At 35.6% G+C, this 14,706-nt stretch overlaps 1 protein-coding gene across 14 annotated transcripts in view; it reads right to left on the reverse strand.

Annotated features, from left to right (window-relative positions):
- C1H8orf34 (chromosome 1 C8orf34 homolog) overlaps positions 1–14,706 on the reverse strand; it is a 222,892-nt gene that overhangs the window by 174,984 nt on the left and 33,202 nt on the right. For 11 of the 14 annotated variants that reach the window (XR_015285841.1, XR_015285843.1, XR_015285840.1 and 8 more), the window contains exons 4-5: positions 14,474–14,602; positions 834–862 (exon numbers count right to left, since the gene is read on the reverse strand). Coding sequence is in view for 7 of the 14 variants with exons in the window: in XM_086885671.1 (XP_086741797.1) it covers positions 834–862; positions 14,474–14,602 (158 nt within the window). In the remaining 7 variants the exon portion in view is untranslated. The remainder of the gene's footprint in view (positions 1–833; positions 863–14,473; positions 14,603–14,706) is intronic. The other 3 variants (XR_015285846.1, XM_086885697.1, XM_086885691.1) reach the window with 1 other exon arrangement.

Here is a 14,706-nt window from a genome sequence, read left to right on the forward strand (position 1 = left end):
GGTATTTTATATGTACTTGTGCCAGAAGTATTTGTTTTCACTTTACCAGCAGAAATGAAAGTCATTGAAAAAAAAAAAAAAAGTGCTCTATATCAGGTATTATTCCTGTATCTTATGTACCTTTTGAACTCATTTTCCTGACAGCAATGGTTTCTGACACCAAGAAAACAACACAAGTTTCTTGGCACTAGAAGCACACTGCTGGTCACTGCTGAAAAGCGAGAGAAAAATTGGTTCTGTTTTCATAAGTACTTAAGTAAACCTAGCTTGATTGATCTACTCTTTCGATGTAGAATTTATTACACCTAGAACTAAAATTCGTGTTAACTGCCTAAGGTATCAAAAATGGCCAGAAAAGAAGAGACCATTTTTGCATTCAGCAAGGAGGTAAAGACTGATATTTAAGCCTTGTGCATTCCTGTGTAAATCTAGGCAGTAAAAATAATTTCTAAATAGCCTCACAAATCATATCTAGGAATGCAGAACTCAATTTCATGAATAAAAGTTATTCAAGGTTAAATGTTTTCAAAAGTACACTAAGTAATCCAAAAGACTGTATTAAGCAAAGATGGTGTCAAGATCAAAAGTATTTCCATGGTCTCATTAAGTGTCTCTTAAATTCAGTGACTTTTTTTTTTCCATACTTAACAGCCCATCCTTGGTCAAGATCTTAATGTATCTACATATACTGTACTTACCCATACAGCTTTCCATACCCAAACTTCCTCTGAACCCAACAGAACAGATGCATGTATGCCAGGACAGTGGCATGTGCCTTATCATAATCATCTGTCTCTTTGTACTGCTCACTACACACCTTTTATCAATCTTACCTTATCAAGTTCATCAGAAATAGCAATGCCTGAAAACAAAACAGATTAAAAAAATAAATTAGAAAAATGCTTTCTATGCATATCTTTTACTGTGGTAAGTAAAGTTAAATCTGAAAACTATACATACTGTTCTCTGCATGCTGCTGTACCATACAATGTATCACATTTTGTTCCATTAGTGAAATTGCCTGGAAAGAATAGACTCTTCATTTTCCTCAGCTGCAGTATTATCAAAATGACTTCAAAAAACTATGGAAATGAAAATGGCAGATGCGCCAGTAAAGTGACAACAAATTTAAGCATACTTCTATCTGCTTTCTAAAATTGAATCAGCAATATCAGATTTACCAATAGAAACATTGTTATGCAAATCTCACCCTGACCAGCATGCATAACACATCATGCTGCAATCACAGGGCAATATGGACATTTCTCTTCTCTCTTTCTTCACAATACAAAGTGGAAACGATCCTATAGAACCAGGTGGAACTTAAGAGAATAAGGCAGAATTTCTCAATAGAAAGCAGAACATTTCCTAAATCCTCTGAACAAGAACTTGTGTTCTCCTGGAGGTAAAAATAAGTGAAGTAACCATACATAGGAAGAACACACACTTGAAAATTGTTTTTCAGCTCATGTTATCAAGACACCTCCTTTGACAAAATGCAAGAGACGATATTGCAAAATACGTATTATCAGCTGAGTAGTGTGTTACTCTTTCTAAAATCACACTAAAGACTGCAGCAGTATAAACTAATATATAAACATACACATATATAACTCTATACTATTTGGTATATCATAACTATATTAATTCTCTGGGATTTTTTACTGTGCCTTTCATCATTAACTCTATTTGGCTAATACTCAGTTTAGATGAATTCCTTCCAGAAATTTCTGTTTTTAAAGGAACAAAGTGCTAAGAGAGCTGCAATTATAATTTAAAGACCTCATCAACACATCAGAAATATGGCAGGAGTTAAAAATATATTTATAGTAATTCAATAGTACTTAAGTGGATTAAATTGAAAAAGTTCTGTTTTGACTAATCCTTCCATCCCTCACTGCAATTAACCCGTTTTTAATAACTTCAGACTATTCTTTAGCCCAGACACAACATTAATGCCCATAGAGTATAATAACCAGGTTGCATCAACCAGACTTGAGTGTGTTACGAATTTCTTCAATCCCAAATTAATATCTTCTAGAGAGAAGATAACTGCACTCTTGTAGGTAGTAAGAAACTAATTCAAGCTTCTTTTCACCTAATCTTTGAAAACCTGGCTTACATCAACCAGCTCTCCATCATATAGATGCATTTTGGATAACCAAGGTCAATCCATTCTACAACCACATATACTGTCTGAAAAGTCAAACTACTTTTTCTCAGCAATTTCCCACAATGTTAATATAGCTTATTTGGTTTTGATACGGGCTTAATTCCTCATATTGAAGATTGGTACCCTTTTCTTCTGCTTTCACATATCCCTATGAATGGGTATTTGTAAGTTGGGAATGGACGGAAGGGCAATTTTATCTTGTATTGACTTGCCTCTTAAAAATACATTTTTTAAAGTATGGTAAAAGAAAATATAAAAGGTGATTGCCTTTTATAATGCCTGTAATTTCCAAAATCTGTTCCAAAAAATGCCAAATGTTTTTTACTACCCCATTGCCTATCAAAGATCAGCCTATCAAAAGTACAAAGCAACAAATGGATAAAACAGTACACACTACTATATTTAACCTCTCTGATTAAATTACATATAAGACATAAAATTTTAAAACATCAATAATCTAAACGAGCGTGCTTTTAGTAAAACGCTTTGTGTAAGTCCTATTGCTCCCTAGAACTTACTCTCAATTTAGAGAAGAGACTGAACTGAGTAATTGAATTGACCAGAATGCCTCAAATTTCTTCTCTACTAAATTGGAAACAGTAGCAAGACATTAAAATGAACTGCATTTTTTAGACAAGCATGTAGAGAATTAGCAGCTTCTATGGACATCTTGCCAAAATAAAATTTTACGAAATCAGAAATCCTTGTTCTTTGCAATCACAGAATTAAACCTGCAAACTCTTTTTAGCTTGCTCTCTCTAATGTGGCATCAAGAGAAAAGGAAAAGGATTCTGGGGAAGAAACATTTTAAGGAGCTTGATACAAAAATTTTAGCATGGTGATTCTTCTGGAGGTGGTATTTACCACGTCAGTCACACAGACCTTTTTGTTATGTCTTGAGCCTCATTAATAACAACAGTACTCCTTTTGTCACTGATAACACAACTCCATTAGCAGAAACTAGGATAAATAACCCCCAAAAAATGTTGGATGTAAAAAAACTTATTTCATTCCAAGACACTACCGCACCACAGTTAGTGTGTGTCCAACTCTTAACAATTTTCTTTGCAATTGTCAAACCCACAGAATGTCTTGGCTGACTTTGAGAGGAGGGGGATTTGCACCCTGTGTGCAGTAGACAGAAAATCCCAACAGCAACATCATTTTTTTGGGCACAGATTTCAGATGGAATAATATGCACTCCAGCTTTCACAAAATAACTCCTCAAAAAATTAAACCCTTTGCATATTTACGATAATATTAAAAAAAAAAGAAAAAAACAACCAAAGAAACCTTAAACCCACATCCTGTGGGATGTGAGAACACAACTAGAGATAGTCACCATTGTTGTATAGGAGTATTTAGGATATCTGTTAATTTCTTAACCATTAGAAGACTAATGACTTTTCAGTAGTCAAATACCTATTTGTATTGTCAGTTACTTTATTTTCAAGTAATACACTGACAACTTAAAATAGTTGAATTTCTATAAAGAAATGATAACAAGGGTTGCTATCTCCGGTTCACATAATTGCTACTATTCAGACATCAGCATTTTTCAAACAGAAAGCCCTTTTGTCACTTCTTCGTACAGGTGACAAAAAGTAATTGATTATACTCTCTGCATTTTCTATAATTGTTTTCATTTACCTTTTATGTACTCTAAATAGGAAAACAGCATTATAAAATCACAGAATACTAGAGGCAAAGGGAAAGCCCATTCCATGAAACTACTAAATGAAAATATTGCAGTCTTAAGCAAAACATTCATAGATATAGCCAAAATGTGCATACACTAAAAATTTTTAATTTGACAATTTAGTCACTTCTTCAAACCATAACCTTTTCCATCAAAACTTAATCCTAATCACAAAAAACTCTTAACACCAGAAAAACTGACACATTTCATTTATTCAACCTTAAATCTATGGCTTTGTTAGAATAAAAGTTATGATGAACAACTATTTCTGACTTCCCTGAGCTCAGAGCATTCAAAGCCTGACTCTGCATGATGAATGTAGAGAACGGAAGTTTTAAAGCTGCAGCATCACTGCCCTGCTGCAAGATACCGAGCAGCAGATAACAAAGTGACTGTTAAAACTGCTCTCCTGCCTTTGTTGGGAGAGGTCTTCCAATGTCAAAGGCAAATTCTCCAGAAATAAAGGAGTATGCTTTACCTTTTCACTTATAGCAGCTGTTTCTCACAGACAATGTTTGCCATAGTTTTATATCATAATGTGATTGACAACTATACAATAGACCAACCACTCTTACTAACCATTCCAACTAAAGGGGTGAGAAGTTTGCTTCCCACCATCAGCTAAGGCCCATGGACAAAGTTTAATGTGGCAATTATTTAGGTAGCTAGCTGCCAATTTCACGTCTTTAAAAAAATTCTCCCTTTTACAAGTAGTTACTGGTGCTGAAATTTGATCAGGCATCACAAGTATCCATCCCACTCAGCTGTCTGGTGAATTACACAGACAAATTCAGGGCACTTGTTTCTACTTCAGCATGTAACAACCCTCTGTGCTGTAAGGGAGCTGAACAATGAAATAATTGGTATGAACATGTTTCCACAGTCCTTCAGAAATGCTCCACAGCCACAACTACTGCCATCTCTGATCAGCAACAAATCTGGAGAGGGGCTGTTAATGCTAGCACAGCCTCTCTCAACTGGAACACTCATTCTGTCACTAGCTTAGTTTTTGAAGAGGACTGGAAGAACAATGTACTGTCTGATTGCAAGAAAGGTTTGGCATGCTATGATTAAATGAAATATACCTAACAAACTATGTAGTAACAATGTAATTTATTAATACTTATTATGCTTCAATTACTATTAACATGTCTACTTTAGGTAGATTGCCTAAAAAGCCTATCTCACGCTGTATTAGCCATTTACCTTAGATATTTTTATATTTAAAATACTAAATCAGCTGTTTGTCATGCCTCTTAAAACTAGCATGGATTATTAAAACCATTGCCTTACACAACTATCCTAGATTTCTGTTCCCAGTCTTCTATTCCTATGACAATCTACAGCAGCACAATGGTAAGTATGGAGAATAAAGATGTAGATCAGTACAGTGTTATGGCATCTTCTTTGATGTAAACACCACCTTTCAAAACATTTGTATCATAATTTAATAAAAGAAATCCTTCTGAGTCTAGAACAAGTATCTTCCACAGTACAGGTTTTCTGCTTAGGACATTCTGTTTCATTTCTAGCTTACCAGGAAATGAAATATCTTTTTAAATAAAACTGAACATTGTTAATAACAATTCCATGTCTTTATAATGACTACCTTTTGCATATGCCCTTCATAGCAGTAGAGTTTTATTTATCCAACAACTAATATCTCCACTCAGTGACACTGTTTCTCTTTGAAAAGTGATTTTTAGACTTTGGTGTTCTCTATTCAACAGCATAAAATTAATTTTCAAAACAAAAGGCACCACACAAGTTCAGGTCTTTTTGAAAAAGAGCAATTGATGTCATCTACATGGACTTGCGCACTTTTTTGCGTACATTTGACACTGTCCTGTACAACATCCTTGTCTCTAATCTAGAGAGACATGGCTTTAGTGGGTGGATCTTTCAGCACGTTTGTTGATGACACCAAGCTGTGTGGTGCAGTTGACATGCTGGAAGGAAGAGATGTGATCCAGTGGGACCCTGACAAGCCTGAGAGGTGGGGCAGCTGTGCCAACCGCATAGAAGTTCAACCAGGCCAAACACAAGGTCCTTTACCTGGGTGAGAGCACTCCCCAGCAAAAGTACAGGCTGGGCAGAGAAAGGATAGAGAGAAGCCCTGGGAATAACAACTTCTGAATGTCGGTAAACAAGAAGCTTGACATTACTCTGCAATGTGCACCTGCAGCTCAGAAAGCCAGCCACACCCTGGGCTGCACCAAAAGCACTGTCGCCAGCAAGTGTTGGGAGGGCGTTCTCTGGCTCTGCTCCACACTTGTGAGACCCCGTATGAAGTGTGTCCAGGTCTGGAGCCCCCCCCAAAAAAAAGGTATGGACCTGCTGGAGCAAGTCCAGAGGAGGGTCATGAAAGCGCTCAGAGGGCTGGAGCACCTCCACTATGAAGACAGCCTGAGAGAGTTGGGGTTGCTCAGCCTGAGAGAGTTAGGGTTTTTCAGCCTGGAAAAGAGAAGGCTCTAGGGAGACCTTATAGCATCTTCCAGTACCTAAAAAGGGGCTACCAAAAGCTGTACAAGGACTTTCCACAAGGGCATGTAGTGATAGAACAAGGCATAACAGCTTCAGACTAAAATGAAGACTATTAGGAAGAAATTCTTTACCGTGAGGATGGTGAAACGGTGCAACAGGTTGCCCAGAGTTATTGTGAACATCCCATCCCTGGAAGTGTTCCCAGGTTATGTGGGGCCTGGAGCAACTTGATCTAATGAAAGGTGTCCCAGCTCATGGAAAGGGGAAGAATTAAATAATCTTTAAGGTCCTTTCCAACTCAAATCATTCCATGATTCTATGAAATGGCATGATCATATTTACAGTAGCTTAAAATCTGGCAATATTTTCATATGCTATACTCACCTAAAATTACAGATCTGCTGCTCTGGAAAGAATGAAAGTTTTGGGTCTTCGGAGATATCTACCATTTTTGCTTTTATTTGTGGTCCTTAAATAATTACAGGAAAAAAATAACACAAAATAAAATTTTGTTGAGGGTTTTTTAAGACTTACATTTATCTAAAGGCATAATGTACACCTGAGAAAACTTATGTGCATCCAACTGTAAGAAAATAAAATGCTACTACTTTAATGTATGCCAGACTACCATTATTTAACTCAATATTCAAGGAAACATTTATGCATTTTCCTAAGCATCCAGAAGATGGCCACAGAGCTCCCAATAGCCAGTTTTCCTACCTGCCAAACAAAGCTTTCTGGATCTGACACATGGCTTTTGACATTTAAAGTTTAGACATACTAAGACAACCTCAATGCAACTCTGACTAACTTGTCGAAATTCATTCTCAGGATCAGTCTAAGCCAGGGAACTTCTGGATGGCTGGACTGTCAACCTCATAGTGCATATCACAGGTTCTGTAACAAACTCCAGGACAGAATCAGCACTCTTATTCTACCATTATTAATCCTGCAGCTTTGAGCACAAACACAGAAATACTGTATCATGTATCAAGTGTCCAGCAGTCCACTGCTCCAATGCACTCTCCAACTCCAAATTCCCAGGGGAAGCTTATGTTCTTCTTACTGGTGGGACAGGCCATCTAGGTATGCTTGCATTCCCATGGCAAAACCTTGTGCCATACTGCAACAGTCAGCACTGTATGTTCTAGTACCTGTACCTGTATGAACCATGTATTGAAAACAAGGAAAATTGAAACTATTTCACACCATTCTTGGATTATGTACGACATAAAATGGTTGCACTGGTTGTGCCAAACAAAGTATTCCTCTCCTAGAAAAATTACACAAAAACCTAAAAATCTCACTCATTTCTGTGTAGGAACTCTAAAATATTTTTGTATTATGACAGTACTGACTGTCAAAATAGACATTCTTGTATCATTCTTTTACCTACAGAGAGTTATTTCATCACTTTCAAAATTAGACATATTTCCCCCACTAGTAACTCAGAGGTCTTCTGTGAAGGCATGTTGAAATGAAACCTCAGAGTACCAATGAGGAGCATATGTCAACATATTATTAAGCAACTTTAAACTTTTTGTAGTGGTATCTATCTTGAACAAGGATAATATTCCTCCCAACACTTGGCCATATTAAAACAAGAGAAACTGTCATCTTCAAGGCACCAGCATAGGAGCACAATATACATCTTACAGTTACAATCTAGAAAACACGGATTTAATCCCTCCTACTAATATTGGCTTTAAAAAAAATAAAATTAATTAATCCTTAGCAAAATAATCTCTGCTTCAGACTTGCAGAATACCAATATCCAAATTTCTGAGCAGCTCCAATGGAGAATACAGGTTTCAGGATTAGGTTTAGTGACTAATGAATTATGCAAACACAGAAATAAAATGCAAAGTACCCAACAAATATCTTGTCCCAGAAATTCTCCTAGGCCAAGGTCATCACAGAAGAGAACAATCAAAAATTAAGAACTCTTTAAGGGAAGGTATACACTGCAATAGGTGGGTTATGACAGGCAGCCCACAGCGTTCAGTAGCCAAGGACAGAGTCATAGCTCATGTTCTACTGCTCAACAAATGTAAACTCCCTTGTACTAAGAACTAGAAAGTTCCATATCTCAGATGACAGTCACACACATCCCAATTCTGCAGTAGTATTAGAGAAACTTTTAGCAAGCCAAATACTAAAGCAAAGAACAAGGTAACTCAAAAAGAGACTCTAGTCTGAAACTTAAGGGAGGTTGGATCAGAATGGCAAATACCTTCACGAAGGGGATTAAAACATCTGCAAGAAAAGTAGCAGTGATCTCCTGTCCATACATGCCCCAGTTTATAATTGAAGAGTAACATTTATTCTCATATTGTTCTTCTTTCAATCTCAGAAAATATTATTTTGTATTATTATTCATACATCATACTAAAAGCAAGTGGATTTTATGAGCAAAGGCAGTATCAGATAATAGCTGTAGTACTGAGATAAAATTATCTTCCTTAAAGGTTTGATTGAGCTTATCTAAAAATGTTCATCTCAAAATAAATCACAACCATTGATCTCATGCAAGAATAACATGATTTTAAAGTTCAGACTGAAGAGAAGAAGGGAAAAATCCTCTACATGATGACTAGTCTTGTGCTTCAGTTAGCAGAACACATTTAGGGCTAGATGATCAACAGATAATAGGGAAGTCATCTTTATAGACCCTGTGTCAATTTTAGACCATCGACTATATACAATTGAAAAATAGTAACATGTTATGTCCTAAAACAATTCCCCTCATAAGGCAGTTGACAAAAGTCTAGTTATGTGTCCTAAAGATATACATTTACAGTTAAAGCATCATGATCACCACCACCAGAAATGTCTGGTTTCAATAAATTTTAGTGGCATTCAATTGGAATTCATTTTCCACAACTGGAATGTAAATCATTAATAGTTTCCTACAGTGTAGAAGCTTCTAAATGAAACCTCATTCTAATGTGTTTGTCAGAGACTGCTAAATACATTGAAGTAGCTCATGATGTATATATAAAGCATCTCACATCCCACATACTTGCAGGTTCATCCACAAAACTGAGGACATGATTTTAGCAGTTTGTTAACATATTGTGATTTTGTTTAGAACTTGTTCTACCCTTCTAGTTATGAGATTTCTACTCTTGTTATTTATCTTCCCTGTAAAAAATAAACAGAACATACACTTTTACGTTTTACTATTTTATATTTTTCTTAAAGAGGTAAGATTGTGCTTGTCTTTCTTAACACAATTATAAACAACATTAACTGATTCTAACATTATGAAAAATAACTCTTTGAGATATTCTGGAGGGACTTTGAGATCTTTCATTCTTAAAGGTATTTAAGATCCTTGACACCTGGCTCTAAGTGAGCCTGCTTGAGCAGTAGTGATGGCCCAGATGCCTTTTGGAGGTGCCTTCCAACCTTAACAATTCTGTGATTCTATAAGTCATTATGATTTACAGCAATATCTCCTACTAGATGGAAAACCATGGTTTTCTTGTTTACTGATTGTTTACTGATTAGTCCTCTTCAAAATTAAGAAACAGAAGAGGATTTTTCTCCTGTTGGTTACGCATAGATACTATTGTTTCTGGGATAACCTGAAACTGACTTGGATTGATTATCAAACAGTTTTGGTAAATGACAACTTATTACCATTTTTTGCCTTAGAATGTCAACTGAATTCAAAGCATGATAAATTTGTTTCTTCCCCTCTGACCTGAAGCGTACACCTGGCCGGAACAAGCATTCACACACTACTAACAAAATGTCAGTTATCTTCACTAAAAGGCTATTTGTGATTATGAAAGAGTACCTATCTCATAGCAGAAGATATTTTTTCATCAAATGCAGTTCCCAGCACCTTCAATACACAAACATTTTCAATATGCACCCTAATCCTTAATTGTTCATATAAAAGATGCAAAGTTGCTCATAAAGTATGCAGACTTCTCACCTAATTGCAGCATGATCTCACTAATTTAGTCCTCAATTTCCCCCTACTCAAAACTCTCATAATTCACTGGTTTCCATATCTTGTTATCTATTCTTTCATCCTCAGAAAATGGGGGAAAGACAAAGGCATATTCATTAGCAAGATCCTTAGCTGTACAGATTTTAATTCTGTTTAAAGGCAAACTGGCCAGAAGGTGAAATACAAGAGCGTACATTTGAAACAGGATGGAACTTTTCTTCCTTTTGATCAGCACAGGAAGAAGGATGTCAGCAATCAAGGTAGGAGACCTTGCAATAAAAGAAAATTAAACATGCACAAGGGAAATGCAGAATATTCCTGTGAGTCACTTTATAAACCAAAATCTTCCCTAAATAGATGACTTGATAGCTCCAAATCCAGTTCAATGACATACAGATGATTGAAGAAGCAAACAAAATCCAGCTCTCCCATGTGGGTAAGCCTCTGAAAAATGGTGTATTTAAATCAGCAAGCTTCACAACAATTGGACCATAATTACAAAAATAACCTTCTCCAGACTCTCAAAACTCCTAAGATACTTTTAACTCTGAGTGTGAAGTAACTTGGTTTCTAAGACCTACTAAAGCACAGAATTACTCACTCTTGATAGGGGTTGGGAGAAAGGGTCCAAATAAAACCAAATTCAGTTTTTATCACTAGGACTGAATATGGAAGAGGCCAAACATCTAAGAGTCTCACCTTCCAAATCTTACAGGCAATTCTAATCTTGCATGAAGTGTGCAAGTTTGTCTCAAAGCAGGTTATCTAGACTGCATAACAAATGAAGCAATAGAAACTAGAATTTATTTCACAGGCTAATATCAACTGCCTAACAGGCAATCAAGTCATAGAAATTCAAAAAAGATCCAAAAGCTTATCTTTAAAATGTAAACAAATTCCAAGACTTGATGAAAATGCATTTAACTTCAAACATTTCATCTCATGTGTCACTCTTCACTGTTAAAATACTGAAGAAAAAGAGAAAGGGTGCTGTAAAAAGCCATTAATAGTACATTTTGATTATCTGTGTACTCAGCTGTTGAGCCCATTGTCTGTCCCACACCACTTCAAAATAAGATTAGTACCAAATGCAGCACTAAACTCATGGCATGTTTGTGGAAACAAAAGCATTAATTAGACTGCCTGAAACAAGCATCAGGAGAGGTAGACATGGGATCTTGTGATGGCTTTTCTAAAATTCACCTCATGGGATGTTTATTTGGGTACAGCATAGAATGAGTTTTATGCACCTTATACTTTTAAAGTCCTAGACCTATTAATTGAAGCCTTCTAATATATTTCCTATGTGCAATCTACATTCTATCTCTGTGAGAACAATAAAATTAATTTATTTTCAAAATTCTATCTTTTCTCTATTTACAAAATTTTCACATTTTTCATTTTGATTTTTAATACCATGCTAACATTTAAGAAATAATAGCAAAGGGTTTTTTTAATTCTTGAAATGAAGTGAAAATTAGAAGTACAAAACCGAGAAACAAGGGCATACAGCTTAGAATTAATCTGATACAAGTGTTTAAATTACACCAACAAGTAAAAAACGTTAAAGTGCAGAGTAACTAACAACTATAACAGAACATAAAAAGCCATAGGAAAAGATACTATAAATACACTAGAAAAGGAGAATAAATTAAAATACAGAACTATTACATCAAAGAGAAGGAAAGCAAGTAAGAGATGATACAAAGAATTCCCAGTGTTCAATACTTTCCCTGCTTCAGTCTTTGCCAAAAAAAAATCAATTGCAGCCAGATGCTTAACACTAGCGGTTTTAAGAGGAAAAACTGCAAGCCAGACAAAGGAAGCTGAAAGATATGTTGGTGATTTAAATACATTCAAGTTAGCAGACTCTTGTGAAACTCACTCTAAAGCATTTAACTGAAGAAACCTCTAATCCATTAGCAACTGCCTTTCAGGAACATAGAGGACAGATAAGGGCAAATACATATCTTTTAAAAAGAAAAAGAGAAGATGTGGGGAACTACCAACCACCAAGTCTAAATCAGACAACAGCAAGAATCAGACAAAACTGTTAAATAAATAATGTATCAACATCTAATGGAATAGAAAGGTGATAAGAATGAGCTAACATGAATTTATCAAGAATGAATCATATCAAATTAGTCTAATTGCATTCTCAATTGGGAAACTTGCCTAGTGGATAAGAGGAAGATGCAGATGCAAAATACTCCAGCTTTTAGACTCTGTTTACTATCCCAGGTTATGCTTCAGTGAAAAAAAAATTAGAGAATTACAATCTACGTGAAAACACTGCAAGGTAGAATAACATCTGGTGGGGAAAAAACACACTTACTGAGTATCTTTCAAGGGCTGGTTGTCAGATCTGAAATGGGATCATGAAGAGGTCTGACAATATTTCCATTAATGATCTGGATGAAGAAATAGAGAGTACATTCATGAAAGTGAATTATCACTTATTATCACGCTGCGAGTGATTTAAAGCACTCTGGGGGATGGGATTCAAATTCCATATTATCTTGACAAACCACCAGAAAGCATCAAGTACTAGCAAGAAACAGTGAAGAATGTTTCATTTACGAAATAACTATGAAAAACAGCCTCCAACAATGGTGATCAGGAACATTCAACCAGTCCAAGTGTAGGACCCAGAAGAGCTGAAGTTTTCCACTCCAGTTAGAAAACTGTGGGGCAAGGAGAGGTACAGAATGCTGCAAAATCTATTTTAGATATAAGGAAGTATAGGTATTGTTCTAGGTAAAAGTGGAAACTTCACAATATTCTGAAGGAAAGACAAAGATGTAGGATTGAAGAGTGGATTTAGGCGTTAATTACTGAACTTTCACATCTGATTGGTTTGTGTCTCCAGAGAGTGACTAAATAACCCTTTCTGAAATTCAAAATAATTGTTTCTGTATCTGTATATACCTTCCCTACAAGTCTCTAAAGGAGAAAAGCTTGAAACCTACACTCACATCCATCACAGTCAGGCAATAATGAGGCTGCAAACAAGAGATGTTGACCAGAGTTGGTTTAGCTCCTTACAGGCAGATAGACCAATTTACTTGAAAAGTATTTCAAAAATCTCCATAACTATACCACTATAATACAAGTTTGAAAATTGCTCAGAATATAATTGTAGTGATCAACTTAAAACATTCGGGAGAGTGTGATTTGGGAAAATTAGTTTTGGATGTTTGGTACAATTTGGAAAAATCCTAAATCTCAAAATTCTTTACAAAACAAATCTTCCATTCCTCATTTAGCTCTGTCTCTGACCTCACTATCTGTAAATTCTCCAGTGAATCAAGAACTGCCAGGAATAAAAACTTAATGAGAGAAGGAATAAACGTTTCTCACACAAGTATCATGCCACATCTAGTTTTCATGTAGCATGGCGAACAGTACTTGTCATCATTTCATACTTTAAAAATTGTTAGCAGTATTTGCTCCCACAAATGTATTTCAGAATTCTCTTCTACAGGAAAGAAAGCAAAAGGAAAAGAAAGAAAAAAAAAGAAAAAAAGAAAAAAAAAAAAAAAAAAAAAAAAAAAAAAAGAGCAGCTATCTCTGATTATATCCAGTAATCCTCAGAGCTATTCATTACAATACTGTTTACGGGATAATATATGGGGTTTATTATGAAATAACTGTATTTCATGTTTCTGAGTATTTATTTGAGATGCTTTAAAATATTTTAACTTCTTTTGAAAACTAGAAGGTGAAAGAAAGCAAGGATACAAAACAGCTAAATATTTTTCAATAACAGGTCTGAACTCCATCAATGAGGTAAAGGTCATACAAAGGTTAATCCCATTTAACTACCACACAAAGGAGCAATCTCCCTGCTGCATGTTCCCACCATTTTCATTGAACCAGCCTCTTGTGTTGATCTCTTTATAAGCTAATTCAGCTCAGTAAACTGGCAGAAAACTAATGTAAGAAAAAAAAGTGCAGGGGTAGTAGTTTCAGTTTCCAGGAGAGCTCCTGAATTATCTCAGATAATCTGTATACCTTATCAATGGGAGTGTAACTGCTGATGTCAATGACCTTGGTCTTCATTGAATAGAAGACCACTTTCCTGAAATATATACTTCCAAATTACAATTCAGGCCGCATGGTTACATTAAGAAACTAAAATCAAACAACTTACTGCGAGACAGATTCTCAAGGGCTTTTCCAAGCTTTTTGCTCTCTTGAAGAATATGATTTAGTTCATCAAAATCATGGTTCTCCGGTTTTGTCTTCCAATCCCATTTAGGATGCTCTATTGACCTTGGCACTAAATATACACAGATATATAGATGAAGTTTAGATTTGGTACTTCACACTCCTACAGTAGAAAAAAATCTGCACAGTGAATTTACAAGCTCAAGTATCTTCGGT

The sequence above is a fragment of the Cyanistes caeruleus genome, chromosome 1 (genome assembly GCF_971803275.1).
Source record: "Cyanistes caeruleus chromosome 1, bCyaCae1.hap1.1, whole genome shotgun sequence".
Classification (NCBI taxonomy): Eukaryota; Metazoa; Chordata; class Aves; order Passeriformes; family Paridae; genus Cyanistes; species Cyanistes caeruleus.